The sequence below is a fragment of the Ictidomys tridecemlineatus genome, chromosome 4 (assembly GCF_052094955.1).
Source record: "Ictidomys tridecemlineatus isolate mIctTri1 chromosome 4, mIctTri1.hap1, whole genome shotgun sequence".
In the NCBI taxonomy this organism is placed as follows: Eukaryota; Metazoa; Chordata; class Mammalia; order Rodentia; family Sciuridae; genus Ictidomys; species Ictidomys tridecemlineatus.
In genome coordinates this window covers 157348658-157375119 of record NC_135480.1, presented here as the reverse complement: position 1 = coordinate 157375119, position 26462 = coordinate 157348658, and the positions used below count along the sequence as shown (strand labels likewise).

General features: G+C 40.2%; 1 protein-coding gene and 1 pseudogene across 6 annotated transcripts in view; one reads left to right on the top strand and one right to left on the bottom strand.

Moving 5' to 3' along the window:
• Positions 1–422: 422 nt before the first annotated feature.
• On the bottom strand, positions 423–3140 carry LOC144377286 (centromere protein K pseudogene; annotated as a pseudogene).
• Positions 3141–8775: 5635 nt separating this feature from the next.
• Positions 8776–26462, top strand: part of Ttc39b (tetratricopeptide repeat domain 39B) — a 127045-nt gene continuing 109358 nt past the window's right edge. The window contains exon 1 of one of the 6 annotated variants that reach the window (XM_078047659.1): positions 8776–9051. In XM_078047659.1, coding sequence (XP_077903785.1) covers positions 8815–9051 — 237 coding nt within the window. In that variant the 5' untranslated portion in view covers positions 8776–8814. Of the gene's footprint in view, positions 9052–9173; positions 9195–24010; positions 24047–26462 lie in introns of those variants that run through there. The other 5 variants (XM_078047653.1, XM_078047651.1, XM_078047654.1 and 2 more) reach the window with 5 other exon arrangements.

Genomic DNA, 26462 nt, shown 5'->3' with positions numbered 1-26462 from the left:
TTTCTTTTTTTCTTTTCTCACATCAGTAATCTTGACAAAACAAAAATTTATGAAAAAGAATTAGTTTTATTGAGTAACATAAGATATATTTTTATCGCTTAGATTATTTTCTTTCTTATTTTAAATATATATATTTTTTTAGTTGTCAAGGGACCTTTATTTTATTTATTTATATGTGGTGCTGAGAATCGAACCCTGTGCCTCACACATGCTAGGCAAGTGCTCTACCACTGAGCCAAAACCCCAGCCCCCTAGATTATTTTCTTTATTGTTGGAAGAAAATCAAATAGAAAATTGTGACAGTTTTTCATTTGGATGGAACATTAATATTAGGTCATGTGTGTTAGATAGCAACATGTCTTAATCTTTCAGGGATGTTATAACAAAATACCTTACACTGAGTAATTTATTTTATTTCCATTTTTTATTGGTGCATTATAGTTGTACATAATGGTAGGATTCGTTGTTACATATTTGTACATGCACAAAATATAACAATATAATTTGGCCAGTATCATTCCTCAGAATTAGACTGGGTAATTTATAAATAATAGAAGTTTATTTATCATAGTTCTAGAGGCTAGGAAATCCATGCTTAAGGTGCTGGCAGATTTAGTGTTTGGTGAAGGCCTACTCTCTCCTCTGTAGATGGTGTCCCTTGTTGTGTTCTGACGTGGTAGAAGGGAGAAGGCAGCTTCTTTCAATTTTTTTTTTTTTTTTTAGATTTGCTAGGTATTTTTAATTATATCACTTTCTCCTTGGGATATTATTTCAATTTTATAAACATTAGCAAATTAAATGACCTTTCCATTATAATTCCTAAATACAAATGAAACTTAAAATGCATAAAATATACTGCCGTAAAATTGAAAAGAAAAGTATTACATTAGGAATATCCTAAATTAACAAAGAATTTTCCAGAGAACATCGAATGAGGCAAAGTATATTAATGCTTTATAAATCTACAATATTTTTTACTTGCTTTCTTTGTACAGTTTAAAGCACCATAGCACTGAATGAATAAGAAAGGATCATTTTTAAAATGAAGAAATGGCAATACATGTCACTTAAGGATAAAAGAAAGATAGGCTATTACTTCAATTTGCAAATAATATTCTTTTATTCAAATAGTCCTGTTTCCATTATCCTTAGATGACAAGATTCTTTCCTGTTATGAAAAAAGAACATCCTTTTAGTGATGGAAGGCTTCTAATCTCAATCTGGTTGGATCTTCTGGACGTCTCAAGGCAATTCCATTACGCAGCACCAGCTCAATATATGGTGGCCAAAAGGAATCACTGATTTTGACATATGAATCATGTGGAGCATCAAATAATCTATTTATAAGAATCTCTAATATTTCATGCATTGTTATCAACTTTTGGTTGATTCTTAAATGTTTTTCTTTTTCTTTTTAACATTCCCATCAGGCAGAGGAAAATGGTCTTCTAGAAACTCACCCAAAGTGATCAAGAGTTTCTCCTTAAATGCTTTTATATTAAGCATTTTAGTTTTCAGCTCACTAAAGATTTTTGTTTCAGAAAATATCACGAACTGATTTTTCAATTCACTGTAAAGTGCATTAAGAGATTCCATTATTTGTTGCAGTTCATCCAACCATTGTTCTCCCTTTTTAGGTCTTCCTTTAACTTTCATTCTTTGGCTGAATGATAGATAGTACCATTTCAAGATCATGTCTTAATTTTTGGAACTCTTCTGTTCCCAATGTTATCAGATCATCCTCTGTCAGGGGAGTAATTCTTCCATGTCTTTCTATATTTCTTCATAGTCTTTAATAAGTTATTCTTCAGTATCTGTAACAACTTCCACATCTGTAGTACTATCGGGATCTAGATCTTGCTGACTCACTAACATGTGGTTTGTGATTTTTCTTAGCCTTATAAGAAAAAAAGCTGTGGGACCTTTGGCAAGTCACTTAACCTTTCTATGCCTCAGTTTCTTCACAGAGCTATAGGCTTTGGTTCTCAGCTTTGCTTAGCATCAGCTATGGAGCAGAGCCAATCTTTTTTTTTAATAAAGGCACCAATTGATAGACCCAACCGGATCTTTTATTAAAATTGGGAGCCATCTTGCCACAAAGCCATGAAAAGCTAATTTCGGCTTTACTATAAATTACTGCAAATTCTGAACCTGCTTGGAATGCCTGCCCGTGCCTTGAACTCACCCATGCCTGGCTCTCTGACCAGATAGCAGTCCTCTCTGAAACTTTAGTGACACCTCATAAATATTGGCCTTCCCTGGCCAGACAATGACCCTCTCTGAGGCTCTAATGGTCCTCATAAATTCTGATGTTGGGGCCAGCAAAAAAAAAAAAAATGTAAACTACCATTAGTGTGATGCTTGTCAGAGTTCTGTTATCTGTAACCCCCCTTTTGTGTAACTTTCTGGGCTATAAAGCTGGGCTGTAGGAAAGGTGGGGTGCTGTCTTGTTCCCACCATTTTGGGAGGGAAAGGCAGCCCGGCCGGTTGAAATAATAAGCTTGCTTTAATTTGATTTTAATTGGAGTCAGTGGTCTTTTCTTGCATCCTGGTCTAACACCAAACTCATTAATGAGGGCAAGGCCCTCATGACTTAATCATTTCCTAAAAGGCCCCAACTCTTAGTATTATCACATTGACTATGAAGTTCCAGCATATTAATTTTGGGGAGACATTAATATTCCCACTGTAATACATTAACCAAAGAACCTGTCCAGTTTAGTTGAAGTGGACACTTAGTTGGTGTGTTATGCCATACTCATGGGACCCCAATAGACCTCCAGGAGCCCAATCCAATGCAAGCACGCAAGAGTCTTTATTGCAAGCTGGAGCCTGGATTCACAACCGTTCCCGATGCAATGGTCCCAGGGAGTGAGTCCCTGTCCTTTGTCCAGTGAGATTTTATAGGTTTTGGGGGGATACTCTATGAGTCACAACATCACACAGCAAATCATTCCATACCTCGGGAAAATCAAATAACAACTCTTAATATTGATTAGTACATTCAATGGCGGGAACAAGTTGAGTAGGGGTGATTGATTAGTACAAAAGGGGGATTTGTTTGAACTGATTGGTTTAGGCCACGAAGGGTGTACGTGCTAAACTACATGGTTTCACAACATTTTATCAACCACCATAAACTACTTGGGGGTCCTCTGGCATTCCAGATATTCTCCCTGTCTAATGCTGATTGGAGGTTGCTAGGGAGGTTGCTATGGGTCCTCACCTAGCCTAACTGAGTCAGGGACACCTGGTGCCTCAGACCTCTCCGGTTATTTACAGACAAACAGCTCAGCAGCGTGGATGTGTGCTTAGGAGTGCTCTGTGGGTTTTTCCAAGGACAAGGGTCACGCCCCCTTCCTTAGGACAGGCCTTGAGGTAGAAGCTGCTGTTATTTATTTATTTTTTAAAATGGAGTCACATTAGTTTCTCAGGTGGATGTGTCTGGAAGCCTGATAGTGTTCCTATGCCCAAAGCAGCTCATATTGCTTGTCATGCTTTAGAGCAGTAGTTCTCAAAGTGATTCTTGAATTAGCAGCAGCAGCAACAGCAGTAGTGGCAAGGGGAATCCACCCTAGATTTATATAATCAGGAACTCTGGTGGTTGGGTTATGGCCAGCAATCTGTGTTTTAACTTGCATGCTCAAGTTTGAGAACCACTGCCTTAGAGATACTTGGAGCTAATCAGAGTAGTGTTGAGTTGAAACTGATGTTAAATATAAATGCTACTATTTTTAGGTCTTAAGAAGAGCTTTTGTGTCTGTGATTCTTCTCTAGGTTAGTTTAGAAACTATCTGATATAAGCCCAAAGTGCCAATCAGAAGTGCCATAATACTAGGCCTAAATGAAGCAATGAAAAAAGAATTGCTAAAGATAGACAAAGATAATTATCAGTTTATTCTTATTATGCATGAAACACAATAAGAATGTCATTTAAAGAAGATACTAGGGCTGGGGATGTGGCTCAAGCAGTAGCGTGCTCACCTGGCATGCGCAGGGTGTTGGGTTCGATCCTCAGCACTACGTAAAAATAAAGATGTTATGTCTACCGAAACTGAAAAATAAATATTAAAAAAAAGAAGATATTAGTATCCTTCAGAATATTGAAAGTATTTGGACTTGTGGGACGCTAGTGAAGCCAGATTTAAAGATAGGTAGTTAGTGTAGTTAGGTAAATTGGGTCTAATGTGGAGTAAAATCAAGAATGAAGGCCGTATTGAGAATATAGAGTCCAGGAAAATTCAAAGTTTTTTTTTTTTTTTTTTGGAACTGGGGGTCGACCCCAGCGCTTTGCGAATGCAAGGCAGAGGCTTTGCCACTGAGCTGCATCCCAGCCCTAAGTTCAAAGTTCTTTAAAACACAGCTCAAAGGGGTGTTAAGAGGTGAGAACAGAACAGCTATCGGTCTTTACCACAACACTCAAAAGTCCCCAAGGCTGGGAGCCCATCCCAAGGAAATGTTAATGAAGCAGCTCTCAGCAAACAAAGAGATGCTAATCCAAACGCCCTTCCTGCCCAGGTTACTACCCACCTTTTGGGCCTTCCCACTTACATTCCACCATAGCAAGATAATAGAACAAAGGACAGGAATGCAGGAAATCTGAAAGTAAACCTTAGCTATAAGAAAGGGAAGACCTCCCCCTTCCATGGATTCCACCTCTTGGGTACCCTTCTTCCTCCAGGGAGAAATCTTTTCTACTGTCCTTTAATAAAGTTTCAACTTTCCACTCTAAACTTGCCTGGGCGTGCTTCTCTGGTATTATACTTCAGCATCGGGGAAATAAGCACCGGTAAACAGCGGTAACACTAGAAGACCCTGACAGTATGAGGGGAAAGATGCTGGAAAAGAAGGCACAACTGAAAGAAGACCTGGGGGAAGTTGCATAATTGCTCTAAGTCACTTACTTGTTCTGCTCTGACACTGACCAGAGGTCCTAAAATGATTTTGCTGGAATGAATGGGAGAGTGTTTGGGACATCTATCAAATAAAACTTTGAATTAGATACACATTGAGATTTAGATTTGTGTTCATGTAACAGAAAACACAATATAATAGTGGCTTAACTAAGATAGTCACTGATTTATCATTCATATAATAGAAATCTGAAGGTTGGTAGTCCAAAGACTTGTGTGTCAGCTCCACAGTTTTCAGGAACTCTTTTTTTCAGTGCTGGGATCAAAGCCAAGGCCTCATCCATACTAAGCAAGCACTCTACCACTAAGCTATACTCCCAGCTTAAAGAACCTCGACTCTTGTCTTTTTGTTTAATGATTCTTAATTATGGCTTTTATTTTCAAGATATTACCTCATGGTAAATAAGACAGCAGCAACTCCAATCATCACAGAAGAGCAAAAGGGCAAAAAGGTACACACCCTGATTGAATAATTTCCTCTCAGATAGTCTTCCTGGAAATCAAATATAATATAATGCATTCCATTGGCCAGAATTTAGTTACATTAGCCAGTCTTTTTTTTTTTTTTTTTTTTAAAGAGAGAGTGAGAGAGGAGAGAGAGAGAATTTTTAATATTTATTTTTTAGTTCTCAGCGGACACAAATCTTTGTTTGTATGTGGTGCTGAGGATCGAACCCGGGCCACACGCATGCCAGGCGAGCGCGCTACCGCTTGAGCCACATCCCCAGCCCAGCCAGTCTTAATTGTAAAGGAATCCTTAGCTGAGGCTGGCTTTGAACTTACCATTCTCCTGCCTCAGCCTCCTGAGTCGCTAAGATTATAGGAGTGCACCATCACACTTGGATCAGAAATCTTAAAGATTAGATTGTCCCTTATATTTATTTTGAAACCCAAACAGCTTCCAATATGTGTGGTTTCAAAATGAAACAATTTTAACACCACTCTTGCTTAATCCTTATGCTAGTTACTTCAGGGAAATGGAATATCTGAATAACTTCACTTGACAGAGGATAATGTTACCAGAAATCTGGCAGGGGAAATTCTGTTTTAAAAACAAATCCATGGCCAGGCATGGTGGCTCCGGCCTGGAATCCCAGAGGCTGGGGAGGCGGAGGCAGGAGGATCTCCAATTCAAAGCCATCCTCAGCAATTTAGCGAGTTGAGTTGCTAAGCAACTCAGTGAGACCCTGTCTCTAGTAAAATACAAAATAGAGCTAGGGATGTGGTTCAGTGGTTGAGTGCCCCTGAGTTCAATCCCTGGTACCCCCAAACAAAAATTAAAACAAAACAAAACAAAAAAAGCCCCAAATCCATTCTGATTGTTTTTGAAAAAAAATTTTTTGAATTTGTGATCCATGATCTTATACAATTACACACGTACAGGAAAAGAAAGATGACATCAAGGCAAGCTTGACTAGTTGTTCTAGTCGCTAGAAGACATTTATTCATTCAGTGTTTATAATTAAAATGAGTGTTGCTCATATAGTGACCTGATTTTACAACATATAGTGCTTCAGATTTGATCCCTGATATAAAAAGAAACAACAAAACCCCCACCAAACTCAAGCTATAAGTATAGATTTTTGAAAAATTAAACTTGATTGTCATCATAACAGAGCCATGTCACTAATTAAAGCCAAATTTTTACATCGCTTGAAAACATGGAATTGAAATTCATAACAGAATAACAAAGCATATGGGAAAGAAGAAGTCACCAGTGAGATAATTTCACATAAACAATATGTGATATTAATTTAAGAACCAATGTACTTTAAGTAATGGCATCAGACATGACTAATAGAGTAGAATCCGGAAATTCAGACAGGAAATCTAGCTTTGGAAAGTGAGGCATAAACAGGAATGGGGATAGGGTAGTAACAGAAACTTTCACGGGTCTTAGAATTAAGGGATCTCTAGTTGCTTTAGCACCCAAAGGATGTGTTAACTCATTTTAAAAACAGCTTTATTGGGCTGGGGTTGTAGCTCAGTGGTAGATTGCTTGCGATGCATGTGTGAGGTACTAGGTTGAATCCTCAGCACCACATAAAAGTAAATAAAGAAATTGTGTCCAATACAACTAAAATACTTTAAAAAAACTGCTTTATTGAGATACTTTATATAATCACAAATGTCACCCATAGGAAATATACAGTGATTTTTAGTAAATTCAGTGCTGTGCAATTGTCAACCTCAACTAACATAGTTTTTCAAGTTTTTTTCTGGGGTACAAACCATTTTTATCTTTCTTGTATAAAGGTACATGGTGACTCAATAAAATCACAGAGCAAGTATCAAGAATTCAAAGATGACTCACTGAAATTGTGTGTAATAGACATGTGCAGGCAGCTGCTGTGCTGAAACCAACAGGGATAAAGAGAGGAAGGGTGGTTGGAGGTAGCACTGAGCAATGGTTACCAGCCAGCCTTAGTGTCAGACTGCTGGAGATCTGCTTCTGTCATCCTCACTTAATCAAGGAATTACTTAACTCTCTGAGCTTCCTTTTACTTATCTGTTGTAAAATAATAGCACCCTATTTCATGAGATTATGAAGACTAGATGAAATAATATATGCAATGGGCTTCATATAGTCTCTCATATAGTAAGTATTCAATTAAATTAAGTATTTTTATAATTTTTACTGGATGACTATTAAATAACATTTCATAAACTAGACACAAAGGATCACATACGGTGCCAGAAGAATGATCAATTGCCAAAGGCTAGGGAGGAAGGGTAGGAAATTGACTGCAAAGCATCACCAAGAACTTTTTGGAATGTTCTACCTTGTGATTGGAGTGGTATTTTGTGAACATTTGTCATGGAATTACACCCTTTAACTTAGTGAACTTTGTTGTATGTCAATTAAAACCGATCCCCCTAACCCTATAAATATAGCTTTTAATTTTCCAATTGAATAGTTCAGATGTTTTTTTTTTTTTTTTTTTTTTTTTTTAAAGAGAGAGTGAGAGAGAGGGGGGCACAGAGAGAGAGAGAATTTTAACATTTATTTATTTTTTCTTAATTCTCGGCGGACACAACATCATTGTTGGTATGTGGTGCTGCTGGGGATCGAACCCGGGCCGCACGCATGCTAGGCGAGCGCGCTACCGCTTGAGCCACATCCCCAGCCCCTAGTTCAGATGTTTTATAGATCAGAAGCAGGAATCAATTCTAAATACAGCCAACTATGTGCAAGGCATGGTTCTAAGTCTGAGGAACGGTCTTATAGAAGACAGTATCTCTACCTCCATGGAGCTTTTTCAAGCACGAATTATACACATAGATTTGAAATTTAAAAAGGAATCATTGAGGATACTGGTAGAATAATCTGGGGGTGCGGGGAGACAAGAGTAGCTGTAAGTTATTTAAATCTCTATCCCCCGTTTTTTTTTTAAAATTTCAAACATGCACAGAAGGAAACAGAGTTTCTCCATTAAAAGAGAATGCACTGGACATAGTATCTGGGCAGGTGTGTGTCAGAGGCCTCTCAGTATACAGTGACCCAAGGTTGTCCCCTGCGGACACCATCGGAGAGACGCAGTGCCCACAGAGCGAGGGAAACACACTGGCACCAGACCAAGGTCCAAGAGGAACTCTTCCACGGGCCCCAGGGGCCCCATGACCTTGGCAGTGTGAGCTCCGCACTCTCCAGGCTCCCGGCGTGTGCCAGCCCTCCGCAGGGGAAAAGCTGCCGGTATCCTTGGGATACTTTCCCAGAGGCCGGGTCAGTTTCGCCGCCCTCTCCGCAGGGTGAGCCCGCCCACTAGAGTGACTGGCTGGGGAACCGAGGCGAGTTGCTGGAACCGTATTGGCTGCTCCGCCTGCGGAGGGCGGGGAAATGCATGTGAGGGGCGGAGCTAGTGGAGGGCTGGCGGCCGCCGGGCGTTCGCTCGGGAAATGGATGCTCCGCTGGTCCGCCAGCGCCGGGGGCGGGGAAAGCACGCGCTCCGGTGTGCGCGCCCCGCCCAGGAGTCGGCGGGAGCGCCCTCCCTCTCCTTCCTCTCTCACCAGCCCTTGGTTGAGCACCCAGCGAAGAAATAGAGTACCTTATAAGTTTCTTGATTGGTATTTGGGCGGCCACAGCCGAAAAAGGAACATGGCGCTTGTAGGCAGCCGAGTGGAGCTGGAAGCTGATGAGGTACTAGCGGTGGGCAACGCGGGCGCTACCCCTGGAGCCCGCACCCGGGCGCGGGAGGGATGGGCGAGCCCCGCTAGGGGTGGCTGAGGTCCCGCCCCCTGGGTCCGGGTCGGGGACCTGCCGGCTCCGGCTCTGGCTCTGAGGTAGGGGAAGGGGTGGGGGCTGGGTGCGGGCATCTGGCCTTGGCAGTCTCTTCCTTTCGGGACAGGAGGGACCTTGCGGTGTGCCGGCAAGGGGATGTTGAACCCCGAGTTTGGCCCCGGGACGTGTGGGTGCGAATGAGCGGGAGCGTAGGACCTGGAGCTCAGAGCTGTTCAGAGCCTTCCCATGGACTCCCGGGCTTTCCAAAGTAGGACCCCGAAGTCCTGACACTAGCCCTCTGGGGTTCTGGACCTGGGAATCTCGCCTTCTATGGAAGTTTCCTGGTGGCAGAACTGAAGGGCTTACGTTCGATGAAAAGAGAGGGCAGCCAGAGGAAAAAGGAGCCGAGGGACATCTGCCAGAACGGCCAGGGCTGCCGGAGGAGCTACCCCCCTCCCCCCCCCCCCCAGGCAGTGATGCTTCTTGCTTTTGCTACGGTGCCGGGACACTTCCTTAAGTGAAGGACCTTTGAGAACTGTCGGTGGCCTTCGGTGGTCTCAACTATTTAATTAGCCACTTCTTCTTGTCACTGCGCACCTGGGGCTGAGCACTCTGCGGCCCTGCGGCAGGCGCGCAGGACCTGTTGATTTACTGACAGTTCCTTTCAGCGCTTGCCAGCTCCAGAGAAAGCGCTGTCTTGCTCTTGAAGTTGAAGTTGAGGCTCCTGCGGCAGCCGCAGGAACTGCAAAGTCCCTCAGCCGCGGCTTCTGCCATTTTACCTGACTTGAATTTTACAAGTCGCTGCCTAAGAAGGCTTCAGTTTCAAATGATGCAATAGTGGATGACCTGGAGGAGGCGGGATAAAATTTCTGTTCATCTCTTTAATGCTTGGAAACTCCTGAAAACTAACTGATACTATGCTTTAAATGTGGGCCTAACAACAAAAACAGAACTACAGTACCTTTGCATAACTGGTAGAGAAGAGGGCCAGCACGATGTCCACAACTTTGCTTACATTTTCACAGTTCTTTGATCATCATTCATTTCTTCCTCAGTGTTTTTTGGTTCCTGATTGTATATTACATTAAATATCCATGTTCCTGGCATGCAAATCTCTCCACAGTATGATCTCAATTGTTTATCTCAGGTTCGTCCTCAGCTGTCTCCCTGTATATAATCATTTAGTTCAATCATATTTTAAACAAGGAAGAAAGATTGGGAGTAGTTAGTAAATGTGAAGTGAAATTTCTGAATCCTGGGCTGCTTGTCCAAAAGATTTGCTATGTTTAGGGCGGGACTATGGCGCTATAGACAGGACCCTGTTAATAATTAGATTGGAATAATAGATGTAAACTGGGACTGTTCTAGCATAGTGAGGCATGTGGTAACTCAAGCTGTACTCATTACCTACAAGATGAACCAAAGTGTTGAAATGTGTGAACTGGTGGGGAGTGCTCTGTTGGGGGAAATAGGTTTCAGAGTCGTAGAGAGTCTGGCACAAAGACAGTTGGTATATGTTTGTTGAATGAATGAATGAATGTAGAAAAGATGTTGCTTGGTAATGTCTCAGTTTTTATTAAACAATTTGTTCATTAACTGTTAGATTCCTATTTATTACATGCCAGGTATTCTGCTAGTCCTAGGAGATAGCAAGTACAAACAGAACTCATTGTTAATGCCAAATCCACTTTTGCCCCTCATATTGTATTTTATCTGTTAGTATAAATTTACCAAGCATTTATTGATCATTTGCTCTGTGCTCAAACTTGGTAGGTGCCTTAGAAAAATAAGACGCAGTTTTGGCTCTTTAGGATTCTCAGTCAGGGTAGAAAGATATGACCTATGTAAAAAAACTTCAGAAAATAGCTCAAGGCAGGGTGAGCAAGTAAGAAGTAGGGTGCTGTAGAATGAGTATTCTTGACTTTTTTGGTAAAAGATTTCTAATCGTAAATGGACTGAAGAACTCATCATACTTATGAGTAAAACCCTGTTCTTCAATTTTCAGGGTGTATAAAATGAAAATAGCTATTTTATTTATAAGCTGCCTTGCTTATATCTGGCTCTTGGTTTTTGTGTGTGACTTAATATTTGAGGGTTAGATAAAAGTTTACATGTTACTATTTAATTCTGTTAAAGTAGTCAGCATTTTCTCTTCATCATTTGATAATAATTTTTTTTTAGATGTTGATGGACCTTTATTTTATTCAATTATTTATATGTGGTGCTGAGAATCGAACCCAGGGCCTCACACATGCTAGGCAAGTGCTCTACCACCAAGCCACAACTCCAGCCCCATTTGATAATAATTAAATGCATAAAAAAGAAATTCATTCTCTTAAGAAGAATGCTGTTTTTATCACCATTATATGATATTCTTGAGAAGTAAAAAGGGACAAAGTCGAAAGTTGGAAAAGTATTATGTTTAGAATTAGGTAAACTGGGCTCTCAGCTCTGTTTACCCCATAGTTGTTCACTATTATTATATGTACATTTATGGAGACTAATTTGCTCCATAGTCATTGAGTCATTTATATGTGGAGACATCTGATTATCCTAGGTGCCAAGCCCTGTTCTAGCCTGGAGATATAACAATGAACAAGACAGACAGACCCTGCCAAGACTAGTGATTTTTTTTTTAAAATATTTATTTAGTTGTAGATGAACACATCTACAACTATTTATTTTTTATGTGGTGCTGAGGAGTGAACCCAGTGCCTCTCATTCGAGGCAAGCACTTTACCACTGAGCTACAGCCTCAGCCCTGTGACTAGTGATCTTGATTGAGCAAGTCTGTCAACCTCTAAGGATTCTTTCAGTTTCCTCAACTGAAAATAGTTGGGCTAGAGAACTCTAAGTTTCTCTCAGCTCCAAAAATCTATGCTTTTGTATGTGTGTGTGCGCGTATGTGTTTTGAAGGGGATGGAGAAGGGGGTTTTATGTTTTGGAAGAAAGGCTAATAATATGGAAGTCAATGGGAGCACTGAGGTTAGGATTTGTATCCTCAATGGGAGCAAAAATTTGATTCTTGAAGGGGACAAAATATCTTAGATATTATAATGTTTTGTGGTTCTTCAAAGCTCAATCAACAAAATCTTTTTAACATTTTCACTTTTCTCACCTGTTTTTCCTTAGTATTACATGAGCAACATTGACATCAAGTTCATGGAAAATATACAGATGTGTGCAGGGTCAATACAACAAATTCCTGGCAAATTATCAGATGGCTATCATTAGAGGACCAATTGAGGACATTCTATCAGTTGCTTGATCATATCTTAATTGGTGACTTTAGTTGGCTGCCATCAGTTGCATTGTGGATGTGGCTTACATTTGGCCCTCAGTTTCTTTCTTTTTTTTTTTTTGTTTAAAATAATTTTTACTTTAATTTTTAATTTGCATGACATGAATTCCTAATTTACAAAATAAAAGAGAAGTAAGAAATTATTTATTTACTTGGAGAAAGAAAACTTTTCTTTTTTAAAGAAATTTTTTATTCTAATTTGTTTTATATGACAGCAGAATGCATTACAATTTATATTACATATATAGAGCACAATTTTTCATCTCTCTTCTTGTATAGAAAGTATATTCACGCCATTTGTGTCTTCTTCATACATGTATTTAGGGTAGTGATGTTCATCTCATTACACTATCTTTTTTTACCCCTCTGCCCTATCTACAGTTTGTCTAATCTTCCCATGCTCCCCCTCCCAACCTCACTGTGAATCACCCTCCTTATATCAGAGAAAACATTTGGCATTTGTTTTTTTGGGGATTGGCTTACTTCACTTAGCAATTTAGCATTATATTCTCCTGGCTCTCAGTTTTTTTTTTTTTTTTGGTGTATATGTGTGACTTGAGATTTGAGGGTTAAATGAAAATAGTTTATATTTTATTTAATTCTATAAAATATTCAACATTTTCTCTTTTCAGTATTGACAATAATTATATGAAGTGCTGAAACAGATAATATTGACCATACTTGAATGAATAACTAGTAGCTAAATTTAATATTATTTTATCATGTAAACCAAAAGATCACCAAAATAACTTATTCTTTATTCTTTATTTATGTATGTATTTTGTGATATTGGGGATTGGATCCAGGGCCTTATGTGTGCTAGGTAAAGGCTCTACCACTGTGCTACATTCCTAGTCCCTAAAATAGGTTTTGAATTTTATTTTTTTAATTGGTATTGGGAATTGAACCTGAAGTTCTTTACTACTGAGCCACATCTGTAGTTCCTTTTATTTTGTATTTTGAGACAGGGCCTAACTAAGTTCTTGAAGCTGGCCTTGAACTTGAAGTTTCCTGCCTCAGCCTTCCAAGTTGCTGGGATTACTGGTATGGGCCATGGTCCAGTTAGGTTTTGATTGTTGTTAAAAAAAAAAAAATGGGGCTGGGGATGTGGCTCAAGCGGTAGCCCGTTCGGCTAGCATGCGTCCGGCCCGGGTTCGATCCTCAGCACCACATACAAACAAATATGTTGTGTCTGCTGAGAACTAAGAAAAAATAAATAAATGTTAAAATTCTCTCTCTCTCTCTGTCCCCCCCTTTCTCACTCTCTCTTTAAAAAAAAAATGGTTGTGTTATTATATAGTTACATGAATTAGCAAATTGCATATATGATTTGATACATTTAAATTGTTAGTAAATTCTTGAAAGGTTAAATGTTAATATCTTTAAAGTTTTGAATTTGACATTTACAATTTTTATTTAGCTATTCTGAATATATTCTGAATAAAAGCTCTACTTTTTAATTTTATGTTTAAAATATGTAATTAAAATTTCATGGCGAGGGGCAATTAGGAAAATAAATATCTAAACACTCCTTAGGGAAGTGATGATGAAGAAAGGTTGAGAAACACTGAGGGAAAGAAATTGCTTATGTGACAGATGCTTTCATGGACTGCTTTACTTTTTAATTTCTTTTTTTGAGATAGAGTCTTGCTATGTTGTCAGGCTAATCTCTAACTCCTAGATTTAAACAATCCTCTTACCTCAGCCTTTTAAATAGCTGAGACTATAGACATGGGCCACTATGCTTGGCTTCATGGCTCTCTTTTTGGTCCAGGATATTTAAAACCTAATTCTGATCTAGAAATTTTTTCCCTTTAAAGTTTAGATGAAGGCTTTGTTTTGGTCTCTTGGCTTTTTTTTTTTTTTTTTGAGGCAGGCCTGGCTAAATTGCCCATACTGGCATTTAACTCACCGTCTTTCTGCCTCTACCTTAGCCTGAGGAGTAGATGAGATTATAGGCTTACTCCTGTCTGGATGAAGTTTTGATAAAATTGCCACGATTTTCTTAGAGTCAGATTCATTCTTTCATCCACTGATGTTCATTGGGCACCTCCTAGATGCCCAAAGTCTGTAGATGCTGAAAAATACCCACTAGAGTAAGACTTACTGTCCTTGAGTGCATTGTCTAGCAAAAGACAGTTACACAAAGCAACTAGTTCTATCTTTGTGTCAGAGTAGGGTTTAGGTCATTGGACTTGGTCCTGAAAGAAGATCAGGATTGTGCTAGGCAGAAAGCAGGATAAGGTGCAGGCCTTGGTAGAAGTTGAGGTTGGTAGCAGTGAAAGCAGAATATCCACATGGTGGGAAGGAGAACCTGGAAACTGAAAGCCTGGTTCAGATTGCGTGCTGAAGTATCTAATGCCATGCTAAGGACTTTGGGATATATATATATCCTAAAAAATGGGAATCTGGAAGGTTTTTAACCAGGCAATATGATCAGATTGTTTATTTTAGAAAGATAAGCCTGGTGATGTTGATGTAGCAGATTGTGGAGTTGGCAGCAGGTGGGACTAGGGGCTGTTGCAACAGTTCACTTGGGAGATAATGAGGACTGGAGTAGAGCAAAGGCTGTGGGGTTGAAGAGGAGAGGCCAGTTTGAGGGTCATTTAGTGAAAACATGGAAGAGGACTTGGCTTCATGGCCTGTACCCCAGTTTGAGGGTCAATAATACAGGGAGGGAGAGAGGAGCCATTTAATTATAATGCTGGGTTCTTTGTGTAACCACAAACTTGAATGGTGATGATGTCACCTAAGGAAGAAGAGAAGGGTTTGCGTAGGTGCAGAAGATGGGGAATGATACAAGCAGAAAAACCTGTGGTTCAATGAGAGTTTTCTTAGTGAGGGGGCATAGGTGGTTAGTTTTTGAGGGTTTGGATTTGAGCAAAGTTAAGAAAGGGTATTTATAAATTGGTAATGCAGGCTAGTGGAAGGAACACTCAATTTACTATCAGTCTCAACTCCAGCTCAGGTTAAGCAACAGGCAATTTTGCTGAAACAATTAGTCTTGAATCTCTTTTGAAATCCCATTTATTCTTTTTTTGGGGGGTGGTGGTAGTGGTGCTGGGAATTGAACCCAGAGCCTTGTGTGCATGCAAGGCAAGCACTCTACCAAATGAGCTGTATCCCCAGATCTAAAGGTACTCTTGAAGCATGCAATGCCTGGGAGTTCATAATGCCACTCACATTTTCAGCCCTTTAGTTAAAGACTGTGTGTGTGAAAGAGAGAGAGAGAATGTGTATGTGTGTGTGTGTGTGTGTGTGTGTGTGTGTGTGTGTGTGTGTGTGTGTAGTAAGTATTTTTAGCTGTGATCTGTGGATATGTCCCCTTGGTATTGCTCATATTATACTGATACACATAGGACCTACATATTGAATATTTTAGAAAAATGATAAATTGTGTGTATTTGTGGGTTTGATAGTAACTAGTAACTAGTGGGAATGATTCTGTCTGATTTAATATATTGAATACTGTGCTGGTTGGGGGGAAGGCTAGCAGAGCTCTTGCCCTAGGTTGTAGTCTAGAGGGAGATAGGTGACAGCCTTAAAAGGAGGGATGCCAGCATGCTTTAGGAGCAAAGAGGAAGGCACCTCACTGGGGGAAGGAATCAGGGATAGCTTCCTGGAGGAGGCCATTTCTTAGAAATCTGGTATTACAGGATGAATAGGGTTAGCCATGTAGAAGTGATATAGGGATGAGGAGAGCTTTTGAAGTGTTTTACAGGGAGGGAATAGCAGGATAAGGTACAAAGTTGAGGGATAGCCTATAGTGCTTTGGGTGGCTGAGAGGAAATGAGGATGGAGGGATAGTATTTATTAAGGTTCTCGAGAGACAGAACCATAGGATAGGGCAGGTAGGTAGGTAGGTAGGTAGGTAGGTAGCTAGATAGAAGAGGGAGTTGGAGGCTAAGAAGGTCTCACGGTGTGCTCACTGCAAACTGGTGAGCCAGGAAAATTGGTAGCATGGCTCACTCCAAGTCTGGAAGCCTCAGAACCAGGGGAGCTGGTGGCATAACTCTCAGTCTGAGACTGGAGGCCTAACAACATGAGGGGTCCATTAGTATAAGTCCTGGAGTTTGAGGGATGAAGAACCTTAACTTCTGATGCCCACCAGCAAGAGATGGATATCTCAGTTCCAAAAGAGAGAGAAAAAAACAAATTCATATTGCCTCTGCCTTTTTGTTTTGTTTAGGCCCACAGCCAATAGAATGGTGCTTGATGATGGTGAACCTTCGTTACTCAGTCCACTGATTCAAAAGCCAATCACTTCTGGAACTACTTTACAGACATGCCCAGAAATAATGCTTTGTTGGCTGTCTGGGTATCTCTTAATACAGTTAAGTTGACACCTAAAGTTCACCATCATGGGTAGGAAGGGCATTTAGTCTTACACATCACACAGTGGAGTATATTGTGTGTCTTTAAGATTCTGAGTTGTGGGGATTGGGGTTTTGGCTCAGCCTAGCACGTGTGAGGTGCTGGGTTTGATCCTCAGCACCTCATAAAAATAAATAAATAAATACATAAAAAAATAAAATAAAGGTATTGTGTCCAACTACAACTAAAAAATATTAAAAAAAAGATTCTGAGTTGTGGAGGGATATGGAGAGGTGGCCTGTTAGGTATCTGAATGATAATACATAGAAGCGGATGGGAGGGAGACCTGCCAAAGTAGGGAGAGAGTTGGGTTTCCTGTGTTGTATTTGCAGAATGAGTATTGGAACCCACTGAAGGCCTGGTATACGCTAGGCTTACTAAGTACTGACTAGTCTATGATGGGTAAGCTGTAATTTTTGACCTCTCTTGAGAAGATGGTCAGGAATGTGAATATAAATAGACACCTTTGACAGGACATTAGAGAGCATTTGTAAGTCCTATGCTCCAAGGAGAAGAAGAAAAGCTTTTATGGGGCATTCAGCTGGGATGTCACATCAAGGGTCCCCTAACTTTTTGGCCCTTGGTTTCCTCATGGGCAACATGAAGGAGTTGAAATTGATTATCTGACTATAATGTTCCTTTCAGCTTTAACATCTATCATCTCGAAGGTGACATTAGATCTGGAGTTGAAGGGGTGAAATTTCAGCAGGCACTGAGGAAGCAGATCACCCATTCTCCAGGCAGAGGGAATAGCAGGGGGAATATGCCTGGACATGGATGAAGCATGAGGCCATGTGACTGCAGGATTGGGTATGAGGGAGTTAAGTGGCTAGGCAGGAAAACTATGGTGTGTGTTCCAGCCAGATTTTGGTAGGCCTTAAACTAGTTCAGCTAAGGATGTCCCCCGCCACCTCCCTCTGTTTTTGTTTTTGACAGTTGCGAGAGGTATGTATTCTGTATTTGGGAAATGTTTTTCCTTTCTCCTCCCCTCCTTTTTTATGATAAGGGAAATAACAGTATCCCATTTCAGTAGTTTCACTTGCCCCTTTCTCAATCTCAGTTTCTAGACTGTAAACTGAAATACAGTGAGTAGGTCAGACATGTTTGAGGAATTCCAGAGGCTTACATTTCACCACATAGATTCTCAAGTTCGTGCCAGAGCCCACTGGACCTGCTACTCCATGGTCAGCAGGACTAGTCACCATTTTTCTGAGCATGTGCTGGGCATTCCTTTGCTCCTACCCTGTTTCTTCCAGCCACTGCGGCCTGCAGTTCTGGAATTCCTGGACTTTTTCAATACATGACACAGTCCTTCCACTCAGAGCTTAAACAAAACAAAAAAAAACAAACCTCAGATTCTCACATAATTTTTCAAACTCAATGCGGCATGTTCTTTTTGAGAGGAGGCAGGCAAGATAGATAAGGAGAGAGTGAGAGAGTCTTGAAGAGAAGAAAGTAGGGCTTGACTTAAGGATCTTATCCCCAGAAGCTTTCATATGTCATCTGGTCGGAGCCATCTGTCAAATATTCATTGACCAATACCAGCCACCTCCTGTGCAGAGCAGCATCAAGCTTCTTAGGGAGCAGCCAGCTGGGTTCAGGTCCTAGTTTCCTTGTTGTCTGACCTTGGGTTCATTATGTAACTTCTCTGATGCTGTTCATTTATGAAGAATGAAATCAGATTATGCTTTGCAGAAAACCTAGCACATGAAAGTATTCCTTTTCCCTTATGCATTTACTTTGAGGTATCTCATCACTGTTCATTATTTATAAATTTGATGAATAATCTGCAGATAATGTTTTGGTGTGTTAAAAACAATTTTATCTTATATTTACAGACAATTGAGAAGAAAATCTGCAGGAATACATGCTTTAGAAAAGAAAGTAAATGACAAGTTTGGGTTACTCAGTTGGCTTAGGTACTGAATCAGAGTTAAGAAGCCACGTGCCCTGACTCTAAATTTATGCCCTCTTCCCAAGGTCAGGGGCCTGAAAACTTCATAAGAAGCCCAAATGCAGCCTGTACCCTAGCGGTTTTTGTAAGTAGAATTTTTGGGGACATAACCATGCCAATTTGTTTAGGTGTTGCTGTGGTTCTTCTGTACTACAGAGGTATAATTGAGAGGTTGGAATTATATGATTCCTACTGCTGAAATACCCATAGGTCCTTTGTAGTTTGCTGACCCCTGGAGTAGGGGATTTCTGGGGATATGTGTAAGTTTGTTTATGATGTGTTGTAAGTCTTATAGACTAAATTTGCTTATTTCCTTAATACTTTATTATTATTATGATATATTTTATTATTAATTATCATGATATTAATATTAGATATTATTAAGGGTTGAATGTGGTATCCCCTGAAAGCTCATATGTGAGATAATCCAGGAATGTTCAGAAGTGAAATGATTAGATTGTGAGAGCTGGGACCTAATTGGTGGATTAATCCATTTGATGAATCAATAATTTGAAAGGACCACTATGCTGGGTAATAACTGTAGGCAGGTGGGGCATGACTGGATGAAGTAGTTAAGATGGGGTGGGCTGCCTTGGGGATTTTTATTTTGTCCCTGATGCCTGGATTTCCCTCTCTGCTTCCTGGCTGCCATGAACTGTGCAGTTTTCCTCTGCCACACTCTTCTCCGTTATGTTCTGCCTCACCTCAGGCTCAGAGCAATGGAGTTGGCTGACCATGGAATGAACTTCTGAAACCATGAGCTAAAATAAACTTTTCCTACTCTAAGTTGTTCTTGTCAGATATTTTCATCGGAATGATGAAAAACTGACTAGTATATATTAAAAAAGAGAGAAAAATAGAAATTTATTTGCTGTGTCCTTTGAAGTGGTGTGGTGCAAGTTCTGGAGTCAGATGGACATGGATTTGAATCTCTGCTGTTTCTTGCATAGCCTCGGATACGTTACTTAATCTGTCTTCAGTTTCTTCATCTATGAAATGGAGACAATAGAAGCTACTTCATGGGGCTATTGTGGATTAAAGGTCCACATAGTGCTTGGCACTTGAGAATCAGATGCTGGCTCTTAGCACTTGGTTGTTAAGGCTACTTACTCTATGTTGCTGCTTGGCACTGTTTTCTCAGCAGTGTAAGGAACAGGCATTGGATAAAGGTTGGCCCATGCAGGGTACTGCACAACAGTCCTGCTCCACTGGTGGAGCCTATAGGATGGGTACAGTTGACTCTTAGGCTCATCCCCAGGACTCCAGCTGGGTAAGTTCTACAGATATACAGCCCTCATGGCTTTCCTTTCCTGAAGAGAGAGGAGAAACCACTTAACACAAAAGAGAACAGTAAACAGATTCAAGGGCCATCTATTCTAGCTCCATCTACAACTGAACAGTGTTAGTACTTATCAGCTGGGAAACTCGTCATGTCAGTAATGTATAGGAAATAGCATTTGCCACTGACACAGAAATGGTGTTGTAATCTCTTGTTTCCCCAAAAACAGTCTTAGAGGGTTTTTATGTAGCACCTATATGTTAATAGGAGACTCTGATCTGTAAGAAGCATGTTTATATTAACTACTCTATTAGTCCATTTTGTGCTGCTATAACAGAACCTCTGAGACTGGGTAATTTATGAACAGAGATTTGTTTCTTATAGTTCTAGAGGCTGGGATAGTAAAGACTGAGGGGCTATATCCAGCAAAGATCTTGCTGCATCCTAACCTGACATCTCATGCGAGAGAGCGTGCATGCATGTAAGAGAAAGAGGAGGCTGAGCTGGTTTTTGTCAATTTCACTCTTGCAATAAATAACTTCTTTAATATTAGCATTAATCTATCACTCTTAAAAGATCCACCTCTCAACACTATTGCATCCGGGATTAAATTTATAGCACATGAACTTTGGTGGATACAATTTAAATTGTAGCAGTTACCCAATATGAGAAGCTGAAAGGTAAAGGGAGGTGACAAGTATGCAAACACTCCTGGGTTCTTGAGGGAGCTCTAGGTTCTTGCTGTGCCCCAGAGCAATCCACTTTCACCTTGTTTCTCAAATTAAAAATTTGTCCATAGCTTCTTATTGCCTTTGAGGTAAAATGTGATCATTGCAGCATAACACATAAGGCCTTAATTAGGGTCTAGTTCAGTGTTTCTCACATTTTAATGAGTATAAAAATTATCAGGATGGGAGCAGGTGGCTTGTTAAGATGCACATACTGGGTCCTACTGCCAGCATTTCTTAGTAGGTCTGGGGCCAGTCCTACAACTTGGAGTTCCTAACATGGACTTTTCACATTTGCTGTTTTGAAGTGATTGTAGTTTCTCTTATGCCCAGTTTCCCAAAAGGTGGTCCTTTGTCATTTCCCAATTCTTTCATCTGCCGTTCTCTCAACTGGCTTATTCTTTTCATCCTTTAAGATCTCCTGTAGGTATTCTTCTTCTTCTAGTCTTCCAGATTCTGCTTCCTGCCTTCCCTCCAGATGCTAGCTAGCTTCCCTGGCTACCTATCCCTTTGGCTTCTGTGCCTTGGTGTCCAACTGGGATTCAGCAGGAAAGGAACCCTCTCTCCCTTAGAGACAAAGCAGCAAAGGAACTTCTTCTAGTGCTAACAGCATAGTACTTTTATCCTCTCCGAGGAGGGACAATTTACCTGCATAGTCCATTAGCATTACCTCTGTACACTTAACTCCCACATTATCAGATGTGATTTACATATAAAATTCACTCTTTTTTTTTCTTTTGGTTTGTTTTTGTGGTGCTAGGAATTGAGCCCTGAACTTTGCACTTGTTAGGCAAGCACTCTGTTACTGAGGTACACCCCCAGCCCAAAGTTCACTCCTTTTAAGTGTTCTATGATTTTATTAAATTAATAGAGTTGTGTAGCTATCACCATAGTCCATTTTAAGAACATTTCCTTCACCCTGTAAAGATCCCCTTTGCCCTTTTCCTTTCAGCTTAGTTTAAAAATCATCAGGAGAAAATAAAATTTCCCAAGCAGAAATAAAAAAATGAGCATCTGTTGAAAGCAAATTAAAGAGAATACAAAAAGAAAAAGAAATGGAGACAGACCTCAATGGTTCAGCAATGCTTTATTAAGCAAAGGAGGGGCACATTTTCAAGGACAAAATGTTGATGGGCTACTAGGGTCTGAGTTTTATAGGGTTTAGCAGGGCCAGGTCATGGGCGGAATTTTGGTGGTGGGCTCATTTAGGGTGGGTAGATAAGGGAAGTTTCCTGGGGCCTATTGGACTGGAAACAGCCTGTTCAGCTATAGGTGGGGGCCAGGTGCAGTGCCTCCTGTGCTCTTCCCCATTTTCCCTTCTGCTTTCCTCCCGCTGGACTTCTATTTTATCCCACTGCAATGACAAAATCTCCAAATTTATCACAGACATCTTCGCACACACTTGGCAGGAGGGCAGGTAGGGGAACTATTGTAGATAAGGGAAGTTCCTTGGGGCCTGTTTTCCATATCTGTCATCTGTAATAGGTGATGAGGATAAAGCACAGGTATTAGGTATCAGTAAGCCAGATTGGAGAGCAGGGTGCATTTGGGTCAGTGGTTGACATGGCTTACACATTGTGACATCATCAGAAGGAAGGTTGCTGAGCTTTGTGCATTACCCCTGCCCACGAGAATAATTTGTTCCATATGTGAGAAAGCAGATGTGTATGTAGTTCATATCAATGTCCGCCCCCCTCTGGTTTTCTAGTTAATTCCCCAAGATACTTGCTATTTATCCAACATGTTTAGGTTCCCGCTGGAAGAATGCACAAACAGTTGACATTTCTAAGCCATTGCTGGTTGAGTAAAAAGAACTATCACTGTATCCAGTCTCAACTAGGACCAAACAAACAAACAAAGAAAAACCCATAAAAAAAAAAGCCAAAACAAACAAAAAAGACCCACCAAACAAAATCAGCCTTTTTACCAGCACACCCAAATTTCAGACTTGTATCTGTTCCAAGCAAGGCATGTGGAAGTGAGGAAATAACATGGACAGGCTTGGTCAGCAGGCATGATTGTACTTCTGCTTCTTGCTGGCAGCGTGACCTTGGCCAAATTAATTAACCTCTTTGTGAGCTTCAGTCTTCTCATCAGTCAAATGGGGATTCCAGTGCCCTCTTCAGAGTTGCTGGATGCTGTGGCACCTTATTCACTGCCTGGCATATTATAAACACTTAGCTACAGCCATTCATTTGATTAGCAATTAGGTATAGACTTTGCTTTTCATAAGTGCATTTATATGGTGAGGATTTTATAGAACAGGAAAAGAATCATGTATCAAGGTTAGATTGTTTTAAATGCTCCACTGGACATATAGAATATATTGGTATTAAATATTTATTTGCTGATAATAATTTTAAAATCAACTTTAAGAAGGTAAGATTTTTGTTTTTGTTTTTATTTTAAATCCAGACAATGGTAAATGTCATTTAGGAGTACTGGCTCAAGCCAGGGAGCCAAGGGCAAGGTACTCCAAGCCAGTTTCCTAACTCATGCAGTGGAGCAGAATATAATGACATCTATGCACCCTGAAACCTGGGGTGAATGAAGAGCACTCACAAAATAGGGATGGTTGTACTTTATTCAGTACTCTTAAAGCATTGTTTGAATGTTCACAGTTCTAACAAGTTGCTTATTTAGCAATAATAATATATGTATTATTTATTTTTCACTTTTTTTTTTTTTTTTTGGTGCTGGGGATTGAACCCAGGGCCTTGTGCATGTGAGACAAGCACTCTACCAACTGAGCTATATCCCCAGCCCCTTCACAACTTTTCAAGATAGAAAGTGTTGAGATTTTTTGGAATTCTTTGTCAAACAATGGCAAACCTAGTTTGACTTCCTAAACAAAATTAGGGATGAGTTTACTTAGATGTAAGACCCTAAAAGTCAAATCAGAGAGCCAATTATGTTTGAAATTTAAAAGGCACAGCTACTAACTTAGAAAGTAATTTTCTTCTAAAGGTTTTCCTGTCATTACCTTCCTTTACAGTTTCTGGTGGAAGAGGTTACATTTTAATTGACGTAAGAGGGCCTTGTTTGAAGTATACAAAGCCCAGTTCAAGTAAGAACTTTAGGTCCTAATGCTCGGGAAGCAGATTTCACATGGGAGTAGATTAGGTTTAGACATTTTAAGACTGAGGGACCTGTGATATGTTTAATGAACTCTGTTGAAGGCTGCAGGGCTTTCCATTTCTTTCATGGCAGTTGGAGACAATCCTTCTTTTTGTAATTTTCAGGAGCAAACACAAGGCTTTGAAGATTGACTCAAAACAGTAATGTACAACAGAAAACAGCATTGCTTAACCCCCCCCCCCCAACCATTGCCTCATCCTTAATTCTATCTGTTCCTCCTCAACTTTCCCTTCCTTCTGCCAACACACTTCTATCATCAGTTAGTCTTGCTGAGTCCTCCTCCTGAACATGACTCCATTCCAGTTCCCTTTTTTCACCCCTTTTGCCACCTCCCCAGGTCCCATACCATAGTTTTCTCTTGATCTCACTCCTGGGAGAGCCTCCTGTTTCCTCTCTGCCCTCAGCAATCTGCTGTCTACTCTGCAGCCCTAGTGGTTTTTTTTAGATGTTAATTACATATTATTCTCCTGCTGGTAGCTTTTTAGTGGCTATCCATAGCATTTAGAAGAAAACCCATGCTCCTTCCTGTGACCTGCATAATCTGGCTTTTGCCTTCCTCAGTTTGTCTCCCAACCTTCCTCCTGTTTCTACTGTAGTTACCCTAGCTCCCATTCAATTTCCTGAACATTCCAAATTCCTTCCCACCACAGTGATCTTGCTTGGGTACTTTTGGCCTGCTGACTCATGTCCATCTTCCCAACTTCCTGTTCTTACTATGAAGGTCAAGTGCAGAGTGAGGCTGTCTTTAGGTCCCATCTTCCAAGCAGACTTTCTCTTTTCTGCACTTTATATCCTGTTTGTTTCCTCTCAGCTATGATCACTATCTGTATGCTCTTAATTATCTGGCATCTCTCTCTTGGTCTGTCAAGTTTCAGTTGCAGGAAGCATATTGCTGTCTGTAGTTTAAGGAAGAAGAATTTAAGAAAGGGAACATGCTGCTGTAGGAGTGCTTGGTTCTAGGCTGGTATTCAGGAATGGCTGCCAGTCCCTTACAGAATTGGCCTATTTGGGGAGATGCCTGTATTTTGTGGCTGATGATTCTAGGTCTGTGTTAGCTTTCTGTGGATGTGACAAAATATAATACCTATAAACAACTTAAAAGGAGAGAAAGGTTATTTAGACTCACAGTTTCAGAGATTTTAGTCCATGGTTGCTTGACACTGTGATTTTGGGCCTGTGGCAGCACAAGAACATCATGCCAAGAATTGTGGGAGTAATTACCTTACTCTAATCACTAAGAAAACTGCTCTTCTCATGACAGCTAGGAAGGACACACACACACACACACACACACACACACACACCAGGGTCCCAATATCTTCTTCAAGAGCATGTCTCAATACTAATCTTCTTTCCAAAGACTCCATCTTCTAAAAGTTTCCCAACCTCCTTACCAGTACTATCAGCAGGGGACCAAGCCTTGAACACATGGGGGAAATTTGGTGGCCATTCCAGATACAAACGATAATGAGGACTTGGAGTTCACAGTGTTCTGCAGTAGTTAATGATCCAGGGATGGGGTGCCAGAGTCAAGAAGCTTTTCTGCCACTGTCTTTTATATATCTATGTCTATATATCTATATCTATATTTATATCTATATATATGTCAAGTGAGAGAGTGGACACTAGAAATAACCTCAGTTTTATTACCTCTGCTAGACAGCAGAAGTAGTCAGAATGAGACAGGAAAATGGCCCCAGCTCTCTGAAACTCACACAGGTATCTCATAATAGGTAGAACCTAATTCATTCTCAAACATTTAGAATAATGATTTAAGAAATCAGCTAAGGATTAATAATGAAACTCAAACTTCAGACAGTAGCAACTCAAGCAGACCCTTAATATCCTCATTTTAATAAGGTTTATTTTAGAATATACATTAGAGCATCAAATATGGAAGTCATTGGCTGTATATCTCAGTTTTCATTAAGAGAACTGGAAAAATAAGTGAGTTTTATTGCTAAAGTTTAGATATGCCTTAATCATATAAGGTTAAGAATTCTCACAAGGGCTGGGGATGTGGCTCAAGTGGTAGCGCGCTCGCCTGGCATGCGTGCGGCCCGGGTTCGATCCTCAGCACCACATACAAACAAAGATGTTGTGTCCGCCGAAAACTAAAAAATAAATATTAGAATTCTCTCTTAAAAAAAAAAGAATTCTCACAATATGAATTCTCATAATAAATAAGTTCTAGATATTAGAACATTTCTCAGAGGGAGTAAATTGAGAATTTAAAAATTATCCTGGGGACAAATTGAGTACTGTAATAATTAAGGGCAGTAGTGTATAGTAGAGCATTGAAAATAATAGGAACCCTTAAATCCATATTTATGATAAACAAATAACTATATGAATATTTAGTAATTATATATAATGGGGGAAACAGGGTTTTTGTTTTAGTAGAATGCCAAAGGCAGAGTGGAAGGAATGGAGGGAGTGCTAAAGTTGAAAACTCAGTTTTTAACTGTCACCATTGATTCAGGAAGGCATCATCCTAGCTGAATCTAGGTGAGGAGCATGATATCTTACTTGGTCTTATACTATCTCATCACTGGC